At 53.1% G+C, this 20,471-nt stretch overlaps 2 protein-coding genes across 2 annotated transcripts in view; one reads left to right on the top strand and one right to left on the bottom strand.

Moving 5' to 3' along the window:
• Positions 1-20,471, top strand: part of PAQR8 (progestin and adipoQ receptor family member 8) — a 169,141-nt gene that overhangs the window by 41,953 nt on the left and 106,717 nt on the right. The window lies entirely within an intron of this gene.
• Positions 621-16,848, bottom strand: TRAM2 (translocation associated membrane protein 2). The gene is made up of 11 exons (XM_054291788.1): positions 16,729-16,848; positions 9,359-9,422; positions 6,680-6,789; positions 6,354-6,470; positions 4,756-4,814; positions 4,132-4,216; positions 3,978-4,048; positions 3,203-3,307; positions 2,918-3,076; positions 1,356-1,528; positions 621-734 (listed from the first exon to the last, which is right to left on the bottom strand). Exons 1-11 carry the CDS (start codon positions 16,846-16,848, stop codon positions 661-663), a joined length of 1,137 nt encoding a protein of 378 aa, XP_054147763.1. The 3' UTR covers positions 621-660.

Below are 20,471 nucleotides of genomic sequence, written 5' to 3'. Positions count from 1 at the left end.
TGCTGGCCAGCTCTCAAAAATTCTCAAAAGCAGGGTTCAGAAAACCCCAGTTAACCAGAGGTCCACCAGGAGACAAGACAGGGTTGAGCTTCCTCCATCAGACCCTGGTCTCTCTCGGCAGCATCACCATCCTGCTGAGTGCTGGCCAGTTGTGCCCCATCTCACCTGAGAGCACCCCTGAGCCTCAGATCTCACAGCCCCAGCACATTCCCCCAGGAATCTGATCCCATAACACACATTTGGTGCCTTCAAGCTGTCGTGGCCCTGTCCCAGGGGCTCAGGGAAGCACCAAGAAGAGAGGGGAGGAACATGCTGTAGGAGAAAAAAGGATTGTTTGGAACCATCTATGATACATTTGTAACCATTTAACCAAAATAACTGAACATTAAAATAGAAAAGGAAAAAAAAAAAAAAATTGCATGCTGGTTTATGATCAGAAGCAAAACCAGGAGGGCTGGAGAAGGTTCCTATGAGGGGGATGGGAGAAGGGGAATGGGGCCTTTTTGGTTTTATTGCAAACGGTTCATGAGAGCAAGAAAGGAAGGGAGGAGAGCGAGAGACACCTTGGGAAGATGATCCCGAGCCTTTTGTGAGGAGCAGGAGGAGGGGCAGCTCAGTCCTGGTATCTCGCCCTCCTCCCCAGGAGACAACCCTTGGCTTCTATGGAGACTTGAGCTTCTTGGTGCGGGGTGAGGTTCCGTTCTCTGCTTTCACCACTCCGTTTTCATGGTAACCTGGGGGTGGCAACAAAGGGACACGGAGCTGGTGAGGGGTCTGGAGTGTGATCTGAGGGAGCTGGGGGTGTTTAACCTGGAGAAAAGGAGGCTCAGCAGGGACCTTCTCGCTTGCCACAAGTGCCTGACAGGAGGGTGCAGCCAGGTGGGGCTTCGCTCCCAGGGAACAAGGGACAGGACAAGATGAAATGGCTTCAGGCTGCCACAAGGGAGGCTCAGGTTGGACATTAGAAGGAATTTCCTCACAGAAAGGGTGATTAAACATTGGAATGGGCTGCTCAGAGAGGTTTGGAGTCACTACCCCTGGAGGTATCTAAAGAATGACTTAACATGGTACTCAGTGCTCTAGTCTGGTTGACACCCTGGTGATTGGTCAAAGGTTGGACTCCATGACCTCAGAGGTCTTTTCCAATCTAAACCATTCTGTGATTCTACAGAGAAAGCAACTTTGTCCCTTGCACAAGCCAAACGCTTTAATCTCTCACAACTGTCCCCCAGACATGGGGAAACCCCCATGACATTAGGACACAGCTGGGGACACCCTGCACTGTCAGCACCATGCTGGGAGGATGCTGAACCCCAGGGCTGCCCCCTCCACAGTGCCACCCTTGCAGCACTCACCCGAGTCCCTCTTGAGCAGCTTGGTTTGCTGCCTGGTGCCGGTGGCGGCGGCGGTCGCTCGCTTCCGACTGCTCTGCTCGTTCCAGTACTCCCTCCAGCGCCGCAGCTGGAAGTGGATGAAGCGCCACATCACCGAGGCCTGGAAGAGGCACACCAACAGCAGCACACTCATTCTGCCAGGGGCGGAGAAGAGGCAGGCTGAGAACACAGCAGCGAGGCCACCCCCAGCCCGGCCGTCCCCCCACGCTGGGGCTGGTGGCCGAGGTCCCCCCCCGTGGCAGATGCCATCCCTCCAGCCACCATCTCTCCTTTCTGCCACCACTGAGCCCAGAGCAGCCACCTTCCTTTCCCTCCATGCCATAAAGCTCTCAGGTTTTGATTCATTGATTCTTTCAACTTTAGGGCAGGAATGGATGTATCGCTGGTCAGGGGTCTCTGTACAAATTATAAACGGGATGGGACTGCTGGGAACGTGCTTTGAGCTGTTTTATTTTTCAGCATCAGTCTCATTACATGGTTATGACAATGGGAAGATGCCATCAGCTCACATCTCAGGCAGCAGACAAAGAACTTAATGTTACAACTTTATAAGTTTTTTGACCAATCACACAAAGCAAAAGCACATTGACAGTGGTTCTATCCAATCACCATAAGTACACATACCTTTGGTCAAAACAATGCTTGCCCACTTCGAACACAATACCTACTTGTAAGCCTGCTAGCTTAGCTCTAATCACAGTTCTACTGTCTCTGAAGCCTGCCTTTTGCAGCTTTCCCAAAACCCTCTAATTTTGTAGATTCCCACAGGATGAACAGGATCATCTCAACCAGCACTGCCCAAAACAAAGTGGCACAGTAAAGATACGATGTCCCTGCATGATCTAAAGGATCATCCATCATTACCACCTGGAAGGGAGGTAAGAAGGACCCTCAAATCCTCAGGTGTGCCAGCAGTCCTTGGCTTCAAAAAGCTTGAGAATGACCATGCCTGGCAGATTCTGAACTCAATCCACAGCTGCTGCAAGGGTGAGAAAGGCTCCCAGACTTGACAGACTGCAAGGCATGAGGACCCCATTCCACTCTGTGCTTCCCACATCAACAAGCAGCAAAACATGGCCAAGCAGGAGGAAAATGCCTTTTCCTTGATCACATCCATGTAAATGCACTTACAGGTACAACAGGGAAAGCCTGCAAGCATTTCTCCAAGATAGGCTTGCACTTTATAATTTCACTTGATTAACACTTAATTTCCTGACTTTTCCCCTCCGTTTTGGCTCTCTGTAGCCTTTAAACCCCTCCTTGCTTCCTTCACGCTCCCTTCAGCTCACTAAGACCTTCCCTAAATGGAATCAGGATCAACTCATCACTGTCCGGATCCCATCTGGATGGAACTTGGAGCAACCCGATCCAGTGATGGTATCTATGTCCATGGCAAGGGCTGGAACAAAGTGATCTTTAAGGTGCCCTCCAACCCACACCATTCTGGTATTCCATCATATCCAAACTCAGAAAAACCCATGCTGGGATAACACAGCCAAGGAAGACACAGAGGACATTCCTACCTGAAGAGAATATTGTTGAAGAGGAAGCTGAAGAAGTTCCCTCTCTCAGGGTCCAGGGCCTGGCTCTCCACGCGCGGCAGCCCGAAGCCGATGACCAGGATGTACAAGGTGAGGGTGAAGAGCCTGGTGACCACAAACACCACGGCCCAGACATTAAACCTGCAGGAGGGAAAGCAGAGGTGTGGGCAGGAGCAGCTCCAGTGCTGACCCAGGAGGGGAGAGCAAGATCCAAGCTCTCCTGGGCTCCAGAGGAGGACGGGAGGCACAGGCAGCTCCCCTGCTTACAGCTTCTCATTGTTCTCGTCCGTGAAGTAAACCAGCCGCGCCATGTGGAAGAAGAACTCAGCCAAGTACTGCAACAGCAAGAGGATCAGCCCCAGGCGGGTTAAACTGGCAGAGAAGAGGAAAAAAAAGCATCACTGAGCTGGTCAGACTTCATCCTTCTACCTTCATCCTTCAACTTCACCCTTCAAACCCAGCTGCAGCCTCAGCCCTGCTGTCCATGAGCTGCAGCCCCAGCCCAAAGCCAGACCTCAGTGCAGCAGTGGGGGCTGCAACAGGGGAAATTCCTGTCTACAAACCATCAACAACATCCAAAACACTGGCAGAGCTGGCATAAATCCAACACAAAACCCTATGGCTGGCAAGGCTGCTCTGCTTTTTATTAGAGAATGGTTTGGGTGAGAAGGGACCTTAAATATCATGTCACTCCAACCCCCTGCCCTGGACATCTTCCACTGTCTCCGATTGCTCCAGTGCCTGTACAACCTGGCCTTGAACACTTCCAGGGATGAGAAACCCTCTGGACAACCTGTGCCAAGTGCCTCACCACTTTCCCAGGCAAGAATTTGTTCCCAATATCCAAATCTCTCCTCTTAGTTTAACACCATTCCCTTTGTCCTATATAACTGCTTAGGTAAAAAGTCACTCTCCACTGAAACAATCCCATTTTTTCCTTCTAAGCCCCTCACCCCTGAGGATTCCCAGGTGCTCCCCAGGGCAGAAGCATTTGCTCAGCCCCATCTCTGGTGTGGGAGGGGATGCTGGGGCAGGGACTCACTTGAGCAGGTAGGCGCCGGCGATGTGCAGCAGGTAGAGTGCGATGCAGCGCAGCTGCCGGGGAATCTCCTCCTGGCAGGGGCAGAAAAGCCAAATCAACCTCTCAGCCCTCTCCAGCCACTCTGCCTCTCCCAAAACCTCCACCTGGCTCTCACCTTGCGGACTTTTTGGAAGTAGAGCTCGGGCAGGGCGTGCAGCCAGTAGGCCAGCTGGCACAGGTAGAAAAACTTCACCTGGTACCTGAAATGCAGGGAGGAGCCACGTGAGCCAGCCCAGGCCAAGGCAGGACCTCAAGAACCTGAGTGCCAGGGCAGCATTAGGCAATCCTTCCATTGTTTTGGAGCTATGGGATTTAGGAGAAATCATTTCAGGGCTGAAATTATTTGTTGAGCCGAGAGAGGCACGCATGGAGTTTATCCAGGTGCTTGTGCTGTGGTCTCTGTGCCCTCAGCAAACTTCACTTTTGTAAAAAACCAAGAAGAAAGGGTCATCTCCCACTACATTTCTGCTGTGAAAAATTAATAGCAAAGAGACTTCACCTTGGGAAAGGCAGGATGAGTAACCAAGCCCACAGAGCCTTCCTCATGAAACCCTCTGGAACATCCCTCCCCAGGCTCACAAATGAGATATCCCCACTCCCTATGGTCTCACTGCAGCATCCTTGCTGCAGGGTGCATGCAGAGGGTGCTGTGCTGTCAGCACCCCACTCCCAGCAGGCAAAACCATGGAGAGGAAGGAAGTGGCCAGCCCCAGAACAAAATGCCCTCCCAAGTGCTTACGGCAGATAAACATGCGGGTAGTTTTCCCACAGACTCCGGGGGTTTGAAATGTATCCTTCCTGAAAAAGAGAAGAGAGGCAAAGCTTCAGCAAAACAAAACAGGTTATGAGAGGGTGAGCTGATGGTACAGTGAAAGGAGGAACTGGGGATGACACCCAAGTCTCATCACAGCCTGCAGGAAAAATCATGTTCCCTGTGAGGGCCAGGGCTGAGCTCTGCATCTGTGGGTCTCCAGCACCCCTCTAAAATTTCACCAGGCCCCTTGTTTGGGGGCTGAGCGCTGCTTGCTCAGATGTACAGAGGGTCTCAAGTTCAGGAGAGGATATTTTGGGGTTTGGAATGCTCTGGAAGTGTAGGGGTGAGATTCCTGAGTGCATGGTCCAGAGGCTTCTTGCCCACTGGCATTTCCAACCCCAGCAGCACTTCAGCAACAAGAAATGCTTCTGAAGAGAAAGAGGAACAGAAAACACCAACAAAAATAACTGGATATGAATTGGATAGTTTCATTTTCCAACTCTTGCCTTACAGGATGGGACTCCCATCTCACTCCTGCCACACAGATGCTGCCCTGGACTTTGCAAGGAGATGCTGGCATGGGAAATTTGTCCTGCCCAGTCACCATCATCCATTCCCTGTCTGTCCCAAAACCTTTTTTTCAGCTGGAGAAGGCCAGGGAAGTACAAGAGTGACCTGCTCTACGTGTGTTGGGTGTTTGGGGAGCAAATCACACCAATGTGGGTTGTATAGGATGCTCCAGCCCCACAGCTGCTGAGGGATCAGTCTGGCACTGGGTAAGGGGAGCCCAAAACCAGCAGCATCAACTGTTTTGCCAATGTTTCCTTCCGCAGAGCCTTATGAGGCAGAGGCAGTGCCAGCAGATCTCTAGAGATGCTGGCCTTGAAGGGAAAAGTAGTTCTCTCAGAAGGGTTGGCAGGATTCTCTGAGCAGTGGGGAGGGAATCTGTCCCCAGGGATCCATCCCCAGAGCCACTGCAGACCAAAGCTGGACCCCAATGGCTGCAGGCAGCAAAGCATCATCATTTTACACTGCCAAAACAGTCAGATCTCTCCCAGACCACCTGTTCTTCCCTCTTCCTTCCTTCCCAAAATGACAGTTTTCCCTCTGAATTCTTTGGGTTGACACCCATAGGAACAGCAAGGTTTCCTTGTTTGCAAAGATTCCCTCACCATCAGCTTGCCAAATAAGGAACCACAAAGAGGGATCCCAAAATTCTGCCCATAAGCCCCATGACCCCACAAAAGGCACCCGGAAACCTCAAAGTACTGAATGTACATAAGGAGGAAAATAAGCTGAGGAAGGCATCAGGTCCTGGAGCAGAGGATGGAGATGATGGGGCCAGGCAGGATTTCTAGGGCCCAAAAATATTTCACAGCCCATTTACCTGTGCCTTGTACAATACAGGAGAAAGATCTCCCAAAACTGCCTTAAGGAAAGATCCACCACAGCTGAAAACAAAACTGAAATGTGCCTGTTTTGGCCCAGAAGCTGGCTGGACACTCTGCTGCCAGTGGGATTTTGTGCTCCAGAAGCCACAGCTCCCCCTGGAAACCCAAATGCCAGGCAGCCCCGTGCCTTACCGTCACCACGACGTACAAGCACCAGATGACAGAGGTGAGGTGGAAGGCAACCAGCTGCCCTGACTCATTGAACTTGCTGTGCTTGACCTTGGAAAGGTGCAGACGCCTGTTGATTTTCTGGGAAGGAGCAGAGGGAGAGACCAACAACAAGAAAACATCAGCCACCATCAACTCTGTCTTTCCTCCCCATCCTGCGCAGCCTCCACAGATGAAGGCTCACTCATCATCACCTCAGCCCCCAGACCACCCCCAGAAGAGCATTTAAGTGCAGAGCCCCCATGGGATTTGAGGTATTTTGAGGACACAGGGCAGGGAATGGTGCTCACGTCCAGGGCGTATTCCTGCACCACCGCGTGCAGGATGATGGCGATGAAGATGTAGAAGAGGATGGTGACCAGGTCCTTCAGCCCATAGTGATACTGGACCAGCTCCCCATCTGCAAAGACACCAGAGCGTGGGTCAGACCCCTGTGGCCCAAAGGATTTCCAGGGCACAGCTTAGTGGGGAGCAGCTTGGATGGGGACACCAGAGAGAGGTCACGACTATGGCAGTGGCCTAAGGGCTCTCTCCAGGGTTAGCTCATGGCACACGTGGGTGGTTTCCCCTCTGACAGGTACACACCTCAAGGGAGGGGACACTGGGGACACTAAAAGCATCCCCCTGCCACTGGGGACAGCTCAGCTGTGGAGATGGGAATTTATCACCTGGAGGGATGAAAACATGGGAAGCAGAAGCAAGTGATGGGATCAGGGATGCCCCGCTAGGAACATCAGGGCTTGGGATAGGATTTCCACCCCCTTAGTTATGATTTAACATTTCCTTATGATCTCCCACTCCTCCCTAAAAACCGCTGGAGCAGGATTCAGCTGCCTACATGCAGATGCCTTCTGCTATTCAGAGATCTGAGGCAGCAGCACAGGGCTGGTGAATTAGAAATAGGACCCACAGGAGGCTGTGCTCTTCTGGAGCAATAGGAGACCCAGCAGCACCCAAAATACCCCAGACATCTGCATTTAGGTGACTATTTTCAGCCCTGAAGCTTATGGGAAGAAGCAGAGTTGGGAAGGCAGCAGGAAATATCACCACACAAAGCTCAGCCCACTCCTGGCTGCTGCTCTCCCTCACCCTGATCCAGCCTCTCCTCTCCTGGTACCAGTGCTGGGAAGGGACTGCTCTGTCACCAGCCCTGCCTACCCTAAACAAAGCTTCATTCCAGGTTTCTAAGAACAGGATTTATGAACACACCTGGCTCAAGGATATGAAAACATCCTTAGGAGCCCCCAGTGCTGTGCAGACCTAGAGGTAAAAATGGTGCCTGCATCCCAGAGCAAGGTAAAAGACAGTACTGCAAGGCCAAAAAAAATAATATAATGTACATGTGCTGTGCCTTCTCTCTCCAGGGCACCTCTAGCAGGAGCTGTGGGGGATGTGGGAAAGCCATGGAAAAATTTAGATTCCTCCCAAGAAGCTGCTGCACTAAGATCTCTCTCCCCACTAGCTCATGCCCTATATTGATACCCCAATACCTGGTCCTGGGGAGGTGTTTCTGTGCCCCTGGGACTTCTCATACCAGGAAAGAATAAATCCCTTAAAAACGAGCAGCAGAAGTTGTCTGGACTGTGCCACAGGGCAGAAGGGACCACAATTTAATCTGGAAGCTGGACGATTCCTTCAGCCATAACCAAAGCCTTTAAGGGCAGAGCTTTTGTCTTCCACATGTCTGCCTCTCTGCAGCTCCCCTAATCCCAACCCTGCTCTTTCTCTGGATGATTACTCAAACACTCCCAATTAACTGCAGTTTTCTGCCACCAGGCCAAGCTTTGTGCCCCGGGCATTTGGCTCATCCCAAGCCCAGGCCTTTACCCAAAGCACCTCCTGCTGTCTCCAGGCCAGTGCCCAGATCCCTGCCAGATCCAGAGGGGCTCTGAGCCAGGAAGGCGGCAACCAGCAGCCAAAATAGGAATAACAGAGGCTGAGCCTCCTGGCTGCTGCTGGGACACCTCCTCTGGTCCATTTGGTTCTGAGCTGCACCAGCTCAGAGCCTCCTGGAATTTACTCCCTGTGAATCAGGGATGCTGTGCACTGTCACAGGCATCTTTTATGAAAAATCCTTTCCTTAAGATGTTTCCTCCTGAGAAGCTGAGAGGCCTCAGGAACAAAATGTAAACATTCATTATCTGCTGCTGTGGAATGCAACAGGTGGATTTTTGATTGGCCCATGTTGGATGTTCCTAATTAATGGCCAATCACAGCCCAGCTGGCTCGGACAGAGAGTCTGAGACAGAGCCTTTGTTCTCATTCTTGCTTATTCTATTCTATTCTGTTCTATTCTGTTCTGTTCTATTCTTAGCTAGCCTTCTGATGAAATCCTTTCTTCTACTCTTTTAGTATAGTTTTAATGTAATATATATCACAAAATAATAAATCAAGCCTGCTGAAACATGGAGTCAAATCCTCGTCTCTTCCCTCAACCTGAGACCCCTGTGAACGCTGTCACAGTGCACCATGTCCATCTCCACACCTTCTTCTTCAGGTGCCATCCCCAAAAATCAGCAGGACAGGGATGACATGCACAGCCCCTGCTGCTTGGCAGAGAGGTAAATCCCTCCTGCTCCCCAGAGGGACAAGGAGCTGCTCCAGACAGGCAATCCCACAGCTGGACCCTGCCTGGCCAGGCTTGGAGCAGCACCCTCATCCTGCAGGGAGCAGAGTGGCCTGGCCTTGGCAGGAAGAGAGAGGAAGCCCCCAGACTCCCTGGAAAGATTTCTTCCCAACCCTGGCTGCATGAGACATGATCAGAGTGGTCTGAGACACTCAAACTTTGCCTCTTCCCAAAATTTCTTATTTTTAACATCTCTGCCAGACTGCATTTACTGCCAGACAAGACCCTGAGCAGCTGATCAGTGAGCCCAAGGCAGCTGGAAGTGAAGATGTGGGGCAAACCAGACTCCTCCCTCTTCTTGGGAGGAATCCAAGCTTCTTTGTGGAGCAGAGGCATCTCTCACCTGCTGTAGGCACACTAACATTGTACTGAGGTAAGATGAACAGGAAGGCAGTCTTGGCTGTGACCTGTCAAAGACACAGAGGGGAGAAGCAGCAAATCAGTTGTTAAATCCAGTCCTCTGGACCAGTTTTTTTCCCATCACGATGGGAAAGGCAAACCACTCAGGGAGATGTGCCAGCACCAGCTTCACTTGCAGAAACACAGAAACTCTCACTGGTCACCCACAAGATTCCAGATGCATGGCCAAAAAGAGAAAAAAAAAGCTTGGGATGAGATATCAAGACATCCAAAACCCAGGGCTGTGCTGCTCACTTTTTATTTATTGAATCATAGAATCAAATCATGGAACATCCTGAGCTGGAAGGGACCAAAAGGATCATTGAAATTCCACTCCTGTCCCTGCACAGGACACCCCAAGAATCCCATCCTGTGCCTGAGAGCATTGTCAAAACCCTTCCTGAGCTCTGTCAGGCTTGGGGCTGTGATCATTTCCTGGGGAGCCTGTTCAGTACCCAGCACCCTCTGGGGTGGAAAGAACCTTTTCCTAATATTCAACCTGAACCTTTCCTGACACAGCTCCAGCCATTCCCTCTGATCCTGTCACTGATCACCAGAGAGGTGGCCATTGATTAAACTGCTTTAAATTCAAAGAAATTTAATTTTGCTGATCCTCCCCAGCAGTAAAGCAGGAGGCTTTGTGGGGATGGGGCAGAGCATCCACCCCATAGGACACCCCAAAACTGCATCTCTGAGACCAAAGCACCCTCAAACTGGGGCCACAGCAAAATCCATTGCACAGACATCCAACACTAAACATGCCTTCATCCCATCCAACCCCACACTGGCAGCAGGTCACCAGATTTTCCCTTTCCTGTGGCTCCCAGCCAACCCTCCAAGGCTTCACAAGCACCTACCCTTAAACAAAGCCATTCCCAAAAAATCCTGTGTCCGTCAAACACTGACAGAGATGAGCTGCATTTCACACAGACATGGCTGCCTGCTTCAGAGCTGCAGGATATTAAAATCCCAGCTGGAAATTGCTCCACAGCTTGCGGGGCAGGCTTTGCCAAGAGTTCCCATCCTGCCACCACCAGCATTGAGCAACTGGTGCAGGCAGCCCCGGCTCAGGGACAGCAAACTCCATGGTGTGTTTTTGTGATGTCTGGGGATTTTATTGCTTTTTCCACTGAGAAAAAAAAAAGAAAAAAAAAAAAAAAAAGGAAATCCCACATGTTGTGCTGTTGTGCTCTGTTTGTGGAGGAGTAGATGCAGGAGATGGAGACCATGGGCAGAGTTTGGGGTGGGAATGGAAAAAGTGCATCGCCTGGCCTCAAGCTGGCTGAGGGAGACACTTCTGGCTCCTGCAGACCTTGCTGGCTGGGAAAGCCAAGTTGCTTCATCCCAGAGCTGTAAAGCACATTCAGGACTAGAGTTTACATCCAAATCTTGCCGCAGACTGGCACAGGGCATGAAACAAAGGCATGGAGCCAGTGGTGGCTGTGGTGCTGCAGGGATGGGCGGCCGTGTCATGGATGTGCTAAAGGCAGCAGGCACTGATGGATTTACAGCTCCCCGAGTACCTGGCTGACATCCATTGCTATAAACAGCTGGAAACAAGACATCATCTCCAGGTGAAGCCTCCTAACCTGCTGGAGAGGACACAGGCCAGAGCTGTGAGTCCAGGAAAAAAGCCCCAGAGTATCTCCAGGGTGGGAAGCAATGCCTGGATAGAGCTCAGCCTCAGCACAGTTTCCAATCCTGATCTTCTTTTTCTTTTTCCTGATCTTCTTTCCCAGAGTACCTGGTAGGAAGGTTCCTCCATCAAGCAATGCTTTGTCCCATCTCCACACCTGCCTTTTCTTCCTGTGGGCTGAAGAACCACCAGCAGCTTTGGAGCCATCCCAGCACCCGAACCTTTCCTTACAGAGGGGTAGCAGGTTGCTTCCTAAAGCCTCAGTGAAATATTTTAACAACCAAAGACAAATTGGTTGTTAAAATATTGTAACCTCCTAGATGCAGGCACCTGCAAGGCAAAAACCAGGTTTCCTTGGCTTGGGAAATAGGGATGAGCACCAGGGATGGCAAAACCCTTCAGAGCCTGCCTTGAGCATTTCACAGGCAGCCAAGGAAAGCAGAAGTTTGGAGTGGGAAGAGCAATGTGAGGATTATTCAGAGGCACAAGACTTGCTGTCTGTTTGCTCTGAAACAAGATTCTGATATGGGAAAAGAAGTGCTGGGAACACTTCTGCCCTGCAGGGCAGAGAGCAGAGCCAGAGCTGCCACTAAACTGCTACTGGCAGGGGCACAATTCATGGAATCATAGAATAATTCAGGTTGGAAAAGTCCTCTAAGATTATGGAATCCAGCTGCTCCCCCAGCACTGCCAAGCCCACCACAAAACCATGGCCACAGGTGCCACATCTGCACCATTTCTGAACAATTCCAGGGATGGTGATTCCATTACTTCCAGCCTATTCCAATCCCTGACTGCCTTTGCAGCTTTCCTCATATCCAACCTAATCCTTCCTGGCACAACTTTTTAGAGGGTGGGAGAGGGATTTGTCTCCAAGGGACACACAGAGCAGGGACCATGTAGCAAACACTGTATATTTATTTCTCATCCACTCCCTGGCCTGCATTAAGGGCACCTCTCTGCAGAGGGAGATGTTCCTCATCCCAGCCTCATCCTGCCTTATGAGGGATGTGGCAATTGGGGACATGGATTAGTGGTGGCCTTGGCAGTGCTGGGGGAGCGGTTGGACTCGATGACCTTAGAGGGCTTTCCCTACATTAATGATTTTATGGTTCTGTGTGTCTGAACCAGAAAAATTTGGGAAGCAGCTGTCCTGGGAGCTCTCTACAGCCATGAAGGAACAACATCCTCAGCAGTGAGTGGCTTTCTGCTGGCTAAAGCCACTAACTCAAGGACCAAAGTGCAGATGGATGATAAAAAGGTAAAACTCAATGTGTCCAACATGACCAGAGTTTCCTGAGCTGCCTGGATCAGCCAGGACAGGGATGAGATTGTTTCTCATGGCCAGAAACCAAATCAGCACATCCACCTTGCAGCCCTGGGTGGCAGAGCAAAAGATAAAGCCAAGCAATCCCAGCACCACCACACATTCACTGTCTACCACCAGGCATTTACTCCCTCATAATGCGGTGACTGGAAAAATCCACATCCCACCCCCTAGCCTGGAGATTGCTGCCTAACACAGAGCAGCAAAGCTCTCCCCATCCTTTTTTAGATCCCAGAATGGTTTGGGTTGATAGGGACCTCAAAGATCATGTTCCAACCCCCTGCCATGGGAAGGGAGACCTTTCACAGAGCAGGGTGCTCAGAGCCCCACCCAGCAATTTAGAAGATGCTGTTTTTACCCCTGCCGTGAAAAGCTCCACATCAAAATCTCAACTCCACTTGTGTCTAAGCACACGCATGCAGGCAGTTTAGCACCTCGCTCAGAAATTACCCACTGCAACTCTCAAACACTAATATTTTTAGGAATGAGGGATAATTTTTGAGCATCCTTCCCCAGCACATTCTATTAATTCCTAGAACAGCTTGCCCAGATTGGTTGTGGACTCCCCATCCCTGGAAGTGTTCAAGGCCAAGTAGGAACAGAGCTCTGAGCAATCTGGTCTAGTGGAAGTTGTCCTGTCCATGGCACAGGGTTAGAATGAGTTTTAAGGTCCCTTCCAACTCAAACAATTCCAGGATTCTATGAAACACATTTCCCTTCTCCAAAGCCTCATCCCAGTGGGATTTGTTTTCACCACAGCCAGGAACCCCCAGGCATGCCACCATCCCCATGGTCCTGCTTGAGTTAAAACCATTCTAGAAGAAAGCAGCAGCTCCAAACCTCTGGCGGGGGAGGCTGGGGGAGTTTTCTGCAGTCTGAGCTGGGAAAATATTTCCAGGGCTTGAAAAACAACTCAAACTAATTACATACAAAATGCTGTCCAAAGGCTTTTCTCACAACTTTGGGTTTCTTTTTCCCAGTTTATTGAAAGACAAATTTGCTGATGCACAGTATGGATTGACACGGGCCCTATATGTAAACTGAAGCCCAAACTTTGGACCAAAGCCTCTCAAAGTAAACATCTGGCTTTGACAAAAAGCCCTTCCCAAGGGCGGTGCAGCCCCTCTGCCCCCACAGACAAACTCATCCCCCAGCATGACACTATTTCTACTGCCTCACTCTCCCTCCTGTTTATTCTCTTTTTAAAAGTAAACCTAAATACTGCACTTTTTTACCTTTTTTCCACTCTTCCCAGCACTCAACCCTTACATCCCCCACATGCCTCGGTTCCCACATCTGGCAAAGACCAGGGGAGGCAGGAATGCATTTTGTTTTCCCTCATTAACAATAGAAAGGCCTCAATTTTTAGAGTACTATAGAGGGGACTGGGAAGGGGAAAGTATATTTAGCAGGAAGCCTGGAAATAGCAGCTCATTCGTCAGCTGCCTTCTCTGAGTGTCACAACTCTGAGCCTGGGAGCCCGTGACTCACATCCCACGATCTGCACAGGGGGAAAGCCCTGCAAGGGCATGGAACCACTGCTAAAACAATGGTTTACAGCTTTATTTCATCACCCCAGGCATAAGACTGAGCCTCAGTTTCCCCACATTGGAGATTACAATAGCAGCCCTCATCTAATACAGAAATTTCTCCAAAATCTGGCAAGTTTTCCCCAAACCTGACTAAACACCACTCACAGGAGCCAGCCCTGATGGGACACAGGTTAAACCCAGCCTGGCCTTTGCTTCATTTTTCTGCAAAGCAGGGTGAAAAAAGATATGCAAAGTAATTTCTGCATGAGGATGGGAAGCACCTGTTTCGCATTTCTGTACAGACTCACTAAAAATAGTTTTACACCAAAAAAAAACAAGGGGGAGGTTTTTCTTTCTGGTCTGCAGCAGCCACACACACGTGGCAAAATCCCTCTCAGGCATCAGACAGCTGCACAACCAAGTGTGTTTTCACACCCTGAAGGCTTAGGGCTGGCTGGGAAATAAAAACCCTTTGTAGTGCCCAGCTCAGGACAGCTCTTAATGGGGAAACTCCCTCCAAGCCTGGGGATTCCCTCCCTGAGCAATGCAATGATCCCCCAAAACACACACACAACACTGGAATAATCAAATCACCTGGAACACCAATGAGCAGCCTCATGCCACCAAATCCCATCATGACCAGCACCTGCTCCCTGCCACAGAGGAATTACCAGCTTGGTGAATCCATGTGGATGGGGAAAGGTTGTGCACCCAAAAAGATGCTCAAGGTGCAGCTTATGCTGTGCTTGAGCAGTGGGAGACCCATGGCAGCCCCACAGTATCACCCCGAGCAGGGTGCTGGAGCAAGGAAGCAGTCAGCTCCTGAAGGATGCCTGGGAAAAGGTTAAAAACCTTATTTGTGTCTTCCCAAAAAAACCTTCCCTGCAGGAAACGGCCTATTGTGAGCAGGATTCGGCCTTTTCCGCTGGGCCTGAGCTTGGGGAAGGTGCAAGCCTGGCTGCAGGGTGGGAAGCAGGGATGACAGGAGAAGGAGGGGAAGGGACAGTGACAGGTCCTCCTCATTATGGCAAGGGATCAGAGCTGCCACCAAAACTCACCACAGAGGTGGCACAAACAGGCACGGATGGTTTGGAGGGCTGGGCAAGAGCAGAGGCTGATCTCCCCTCCAGTGGAAAAGAAAGCAGAAGGAATAAATGTAATAATAAAATAAAAGTAAACTGAAATGCCCACAAGGACAAAGAGCTGTCCCAAAGCCCATGCCCAGGGATGATGCTGCCAGCCACAGGGAGCACTGGAAGCTACCCTGGCATGGCAAGCTGTCACCCTGAGGTCTGCTGGACAGTCGCAAACTGCTGCCTTCAGCATCTGAGGGAGATTTCATTAAAATACATTAAAAAAACCACAGATACACCACAAATCCCTCCCTGCTGCCACCACCATGGGGGAAGGTTCATCATATTTTAGACCTGCCCTCACAGCACCATATCAACCAAAACCAAAATCTATCAAATCATAGCAGCAAGCCCAGGTTCAACCTCAACAGGACAGGGCTCCCAATATGCAACAAACCCATCTGCAGGGAGAAACCCTGAGACAGAGACACAACTTCAGTGGCATTTTCTTTTTAAAGTACGAGTACGAAACTTGCAGCCCAACTTTGCAGCATTTGCATGTGGCTTTGGAATACAGCTGGCCCTCCTGGGTCGGTTTTGAAACCCTTAAATAAATATACATACATGCACAAGGACGTCGAAAAGGTTTCGAGTGCTGTAAGAGGCTCGTTCATTCAATGAGTTCGCAGTAAAAAAAAAAAAAAAAAAAAAGAGGGGGATAGAAAAGCAAGGGGGTGCCAGCGGGGAGGAATTAAGGAAATGGATTTCCTCCTCCTGCGATTTGCTACAGAAGGAGCCTTTCCTCCCTCGCCAGGCCCCCCGGCCACCCCTTTCCCATCCGGATTTGCTTTGAAACGTGGCAGTGCCGAAGGGGAGGGTTCAGCGGGGGAGGCGGGGGGATCCCGGCCGGCCGTGCCGCTGACCAGGGCCCGCTGCTCGGGGCGGGATGCCCGGAGCCAGGCACGGGCAAGGAAAGCAGGCGGACAGGGAAGGAGCCGGAGCAGCGGCAGGGACAGAGCGGCGTTCCCGGCATGGCGGGGGTGGGACAGCGGCCTTGAGGGGGTCTGCGGCCGCCCAGGCAGGGCGAGGAATGCCGGGGATGCCTTCCCGTGCCTCAGCGGGATGGGAAAGGCCCGGGAGCCGCTGCCCCAGGCCCGGGAGCCTCCGGTGCTCGTCCCACGGGCTGCGGAGAAAACACCTGGAAAACGGCTACTGTTAGAGAAAAAAAAAGGGGGGGAAAAAGGCAAAAAAAATTTCTTCCATTTCCAAGAGATAGGAATATCAGACGAGGCTTGGCTTCTCGCTGGATGTGCCCCTCAGCGCTCGGGACGTCCCGGCAGATGCGGTGGGTTTGGGGCAAGGGTTTTGATACCGCCTGTGCTCCCCCTCCGCATGCAGGGACCCCTGGCAGAGCTGGAGCGGGGGCAGAAGGATGTGAAGGATGTGCCACCCCTAAAGCCAGCAGCAGGCTGGGTCCCCGTGGCAATGTGGGGACCCGCTCCGGTGCTGGGTGAGCGATGGGGAATGAATGGGGCGGCACTCTGAGCCCACACCGAGGGGTCCCGCACCCCACAGCCCCCTCCCCGGACGGGATGGGGGCACCTGGGCCGGCTGGGGACCGCCCCGAGCTGGAACAGCCCCAGGAGGGGACACCCCATGCAGACCAAGGGGGGGGTCACCTCGCCCACGAGGTGGGGACACTCGGAGAGCCGGTCCCGGGGGGGGGCGATGGCGGGGGCGTCTCACCTCGAACATGAGGGCGATGAGGACGCTGAGCACCAGGCAGAAGCCGATGTCGGCGTGGTTGTGGATGAGGAACTCCTGGCTGAAGAGCGGGTGGCTCTTGGCCCGCCGGCGGAAGGCCATGGCCGGGGCCGAGCCGAGCCCAAACTTCCCCGGGCCCCGCGGAACTTCGCGGAGCGCCGCGATGGCCCCGCGCAGGCGCCGCCGCCTGAGCCCTCCCCGCGCCCGCCCGGCTCCGCTCGGCCCCGGCGGCGACCCCGCCCCGGCCCGCACCGGGACCGGGACCGGGACCGGCACCGCCCCGGCCCGCACCGGGAACGGGAACGGGAACGGCACCGGCACCGCCCCGGCCCACACCGGGACCGGACCCGGCCCGCACCGGGAACGGGAACGGCACCGGCACCGCCCCGGCCCACACCGGGACTGGACCCGGCACCGCCCCGGCCCGCACCGGGACCGCACCCGGCACCGCCCCGGACCCGGCACCGCCCCGGCCCACACCGGGAACGCGAACGGCACCGGCACCGCCCCGGCCCGCACCGGGACCGGCACCGCCCCGATCCACACCGGGACCGGATCCGGCACCGCCCCGGGCCGCACCGGGACCAACACCGGCACCGCCCCGGCTCGCACCGGAACCGACACCGGCATCGCCCCGGCCCGCATCGGGAACGAGACCGGTACCTCCTCGGCCCGCACCGGGAACAGCACTGGGACCGGCACCGCCCCGGCCCGCACCAAGAACGGCACCGGCACCGCTCCGACCAGCACCAGGACCGGGGCCGGCACTGGCACCGAGCAGCACCGGGACCAGGTCACAGAGCCGGACCCGCACCCAGCCACGGGCCCGCACCCAAACCGAGACCCAGCACCCGAGCCCGCCCCCGAGCCGGACCGGACCTGGGCACGGACACGGACCTGGACCCAGCCCCAGTACCGGCACGGGACCTCAGCCCAGCCCTGGACACGGACCCGGCACCGGGCCCGCCCCGGGACCTGGACCCAGCACACGATGAAAAGCTCGGATGTGGATCCAGACCGAGAGCCGAGACCTGGCACGGGCTGTGGGCACGGGCACGGACCTGGACCAAGCCCCAGACCTGGATTCAGCCTGCTCCAGCAAAGCACAGCCCTGGAGCTGACACTGAACCAGGACCCAGCACCCATCCCGGCACCAGACAGAGAACCCAGCTCTGGTCACGGCTCCCGCTTGCCCCACACACACCCTAGCACTCCACAGCGGGTGGAGGCAGACACTGGTTTTGGCACCCACCTCACATCTGTGCCCTGGTGCTGTGCACATCTGGACAGCCACCCACGCTTGAACCCACCTGTTGTGAATGTGGGGACGCACACCTGCATCTGCACCTGGCGACTGTTTGAGTGCACACAGCCTCCCACCTCTGCACCCACCGACTGTTTGTGCACCACCAACCTCCCACCTCTGCACCCACATCTGCACCCACCTACCGTGCACACCTGGGCTCCCATTCACCCAGCACCCACCTGTGTCCCAGCACCCACCCGCCTGTGCACACCCTGCAACCCCCTGACACCGTGCTCTGCATCCCAAAGTCCCCGTGCTGAACCCCAAATCTCCCTCGTTAACCAGGGAAGGGCCTGAGGTGCCTTCCCTATCCCACCCCCTTCCCAAAACCACACCCCAGCTCGATCTGGGGGTGTAGCAGTGGGGACAGAGACAATCTGAGCAGGTCTCCATGGCAAAACAGTGGAACATTTGGTGTTATTTATTGAAGTCAATCCCTAAAATCCCCCCAAAGCTCCTCAGGGAGCTCCAAGGACGTGAGGGGACCAGACAGGGGTCTTTGGTGGCTTTGCTTAGGAAAATCAAAGTATAAACAGTGTTTTGATTTAAAAGATCTCCCTTCAAGCAAAACATGGATCCTTTTGCTCCCAGGGTCTTGTTCAGCTCCTCCAGCATCCCGGGATGTGGGGATCCCTCACAGATCTGTCTTGTGTCCAGTGAGGATGGATTCACAGGAGGGAGAAAACACTGCTCCAGCATATGTGAGAGCTCTGAGCCGTCTCAAACCTGGTGTTGAGAGCACAAAGCATTTTCCTCCCGCCAAATCCAGCTGGGGAAGCAGAGTCCCTGGGTTCTCATTAAGCACTCAGTCCTATTAGGCAAGTCCTGATTAGCTGGGCTTACCCTCTGCTCCCCCCCTCTGTGGTATTGTTTAGCCTTGGAGCCATGGGCACAGAGCTGCAGCCTGGGCCCTGCCTTTTACAGGAACACTGAAGGCACCAGAAAGGGATTAGCAGCAAACCCAATTTAATTAAAGGGGGGAAAAAATATCCAAAGTTTCAGCTTGGAAAAAAACCAGACAAATAACAACAGCCCCAGGGCAAATAATTCTATTTTCTGTAAGGTCCAAGTATTGTGGTTCAATGTTGTTGGAAGTGAAAAGATGGTTTTTCTGGGGAAATCTTTTTGGATGAGGGGGGTGGGGAGTGGGGTAGTGTTACATCATTTTGGAGCTGGAGGGAATGTTTTTCTCAAAACCAAGCACCCATGGACAATGCTCAGAAATTGGGCTGCTGGAAGGTGAGATCCCAGCAGGGCTGGGGCAAGGCTGCTGCCCCACACTCTTGGTACAACTCCATCCTGTTTTATTTTATTTCACCTTGAAAGAGGGACAAGAGTGACAAGCCAAGGGACAGTGCCAGCAGTCAGGACAGCCACATTCCCAAGCCCAGGCACTCTCCTGGGTATTGTTTAATTTCTTAGGGACGTAGCCTCTGTCCCTGCCTGATTGCTCCTTTTTCCAGATCACCAGAGTGGCACAGCCAGTTCTCCTGGGGAGCCCTTGGGTCACTCCCTGCATTGTCAAAATTCATGCTTGGTTCCTGCTCCCATGTTGCCCTTGAGAGCTTCTCTCACCTGTGGCATTGAGTTCTCCTGGGCTGGGGCATGACCCTCCACCTCTCTAAAATGATGGAGAGGGTTTCCTTAAGAAACAAAATGGAAAAGAAAAGGTTGACAGGAGGCAAGTGAGCAGAAATTTTCTATTCCAGAGCAGGCAAAAGCGCTGGACAGTTGTCCAAGTGCAGTGGGATGGAGATATCCCCTTGCTCCAGCCCTTCTGGAGAGTGGTTGAAGCCCAAACTTTGGTGATGAGACCCCCAAAAGCTGGGCAGATCCTGGTCTAGCTCAGGATCATTCCTCATCCAAAAACAGCTTCATGGGAGATGCTGCAGAAGGAGCAGATGATCTGCCCAGGTCTCCTCAAGCATTTGGGACATCTGGAAGATAAACATCAGCAGGTTCACAGGAGCAGTTGGTCCATTGCCCCTCTGCCAGCTTTTCCATCCTGGGTTTGGACTGGCCCAGGCCTCCATGTTACTCCACACAGAGCAGTGACTGGGATTTGTGGGATTTGTGCACCCCAAGGGTTGATCTGAGGACAGAGCAGAGTGTGGCATGATCAGGTCACCCCCCTGGGCACAGCTCCAAGGATACAGCACCAAAATCAGGACTCAGCACCATGGTGGTGACAGCTGGAGCCACTTCCACCAAACCCCCAGGGTCCCCCTGTGCATCCACTGTGATCTGGGGCATCTCCCCTTACACACACACCTTTGGACATGAAGGCACCATGGGATATTTACAGGTCAGTGACTCTTCTCCTGAAGAGGGCAAGACCCTGACAGTGATTTTCAAACATTCCCCATGGCCCAGTGATGCCTGGGAAGGAAAAGGAGATGCCCACAGCCACGGTCTCATT

This window comes from Melozone crissalis, unplaced genomic scaffold (genome assembly GCF_028551555.1).
Source record: "Melozone crissalis strain CALT ecotype California unplaced genomic scaffold, PUWL_Pcris_2 ptg000106l_1, whole genome shotgun sequence".
NCBI lineage: Eukaryota > Metazoa > Chordata > Aves > Passeriformes > Passerellidae > Melozone > Melozone crissalis.
The sequence above is the reverse complement of the archived record's forward strand: the minus strand, read 5'-3'. Positions and strand labels throughout refer to the sequence as shown.

Bases quoted from the DNA above. Each gene is read 5' to 3' on its own strand.
- TRAM2 (XM_054291788.1), bottom strand. From the start codon at position 16,848: ATGGCCTTCCGCCGGCGGGCCAAGAGCCACCCGCTCTTCAGCCAGGAG. The intron at 9,423-16,728 runs GTGAGACGCCCC...TGTCTTTGACAG, and splicing joins TCATCGCCCTCATGTTCGAG to GTCACAGCCAAGACTGCCTT. The intron at 4,217-4,755 runs GTAAGCACTTGG...CCTGCATTTCAG, and splicing joins TACCCGCATGTTTATCTGCC to GTACCAGGTGAAGTTTTTCT.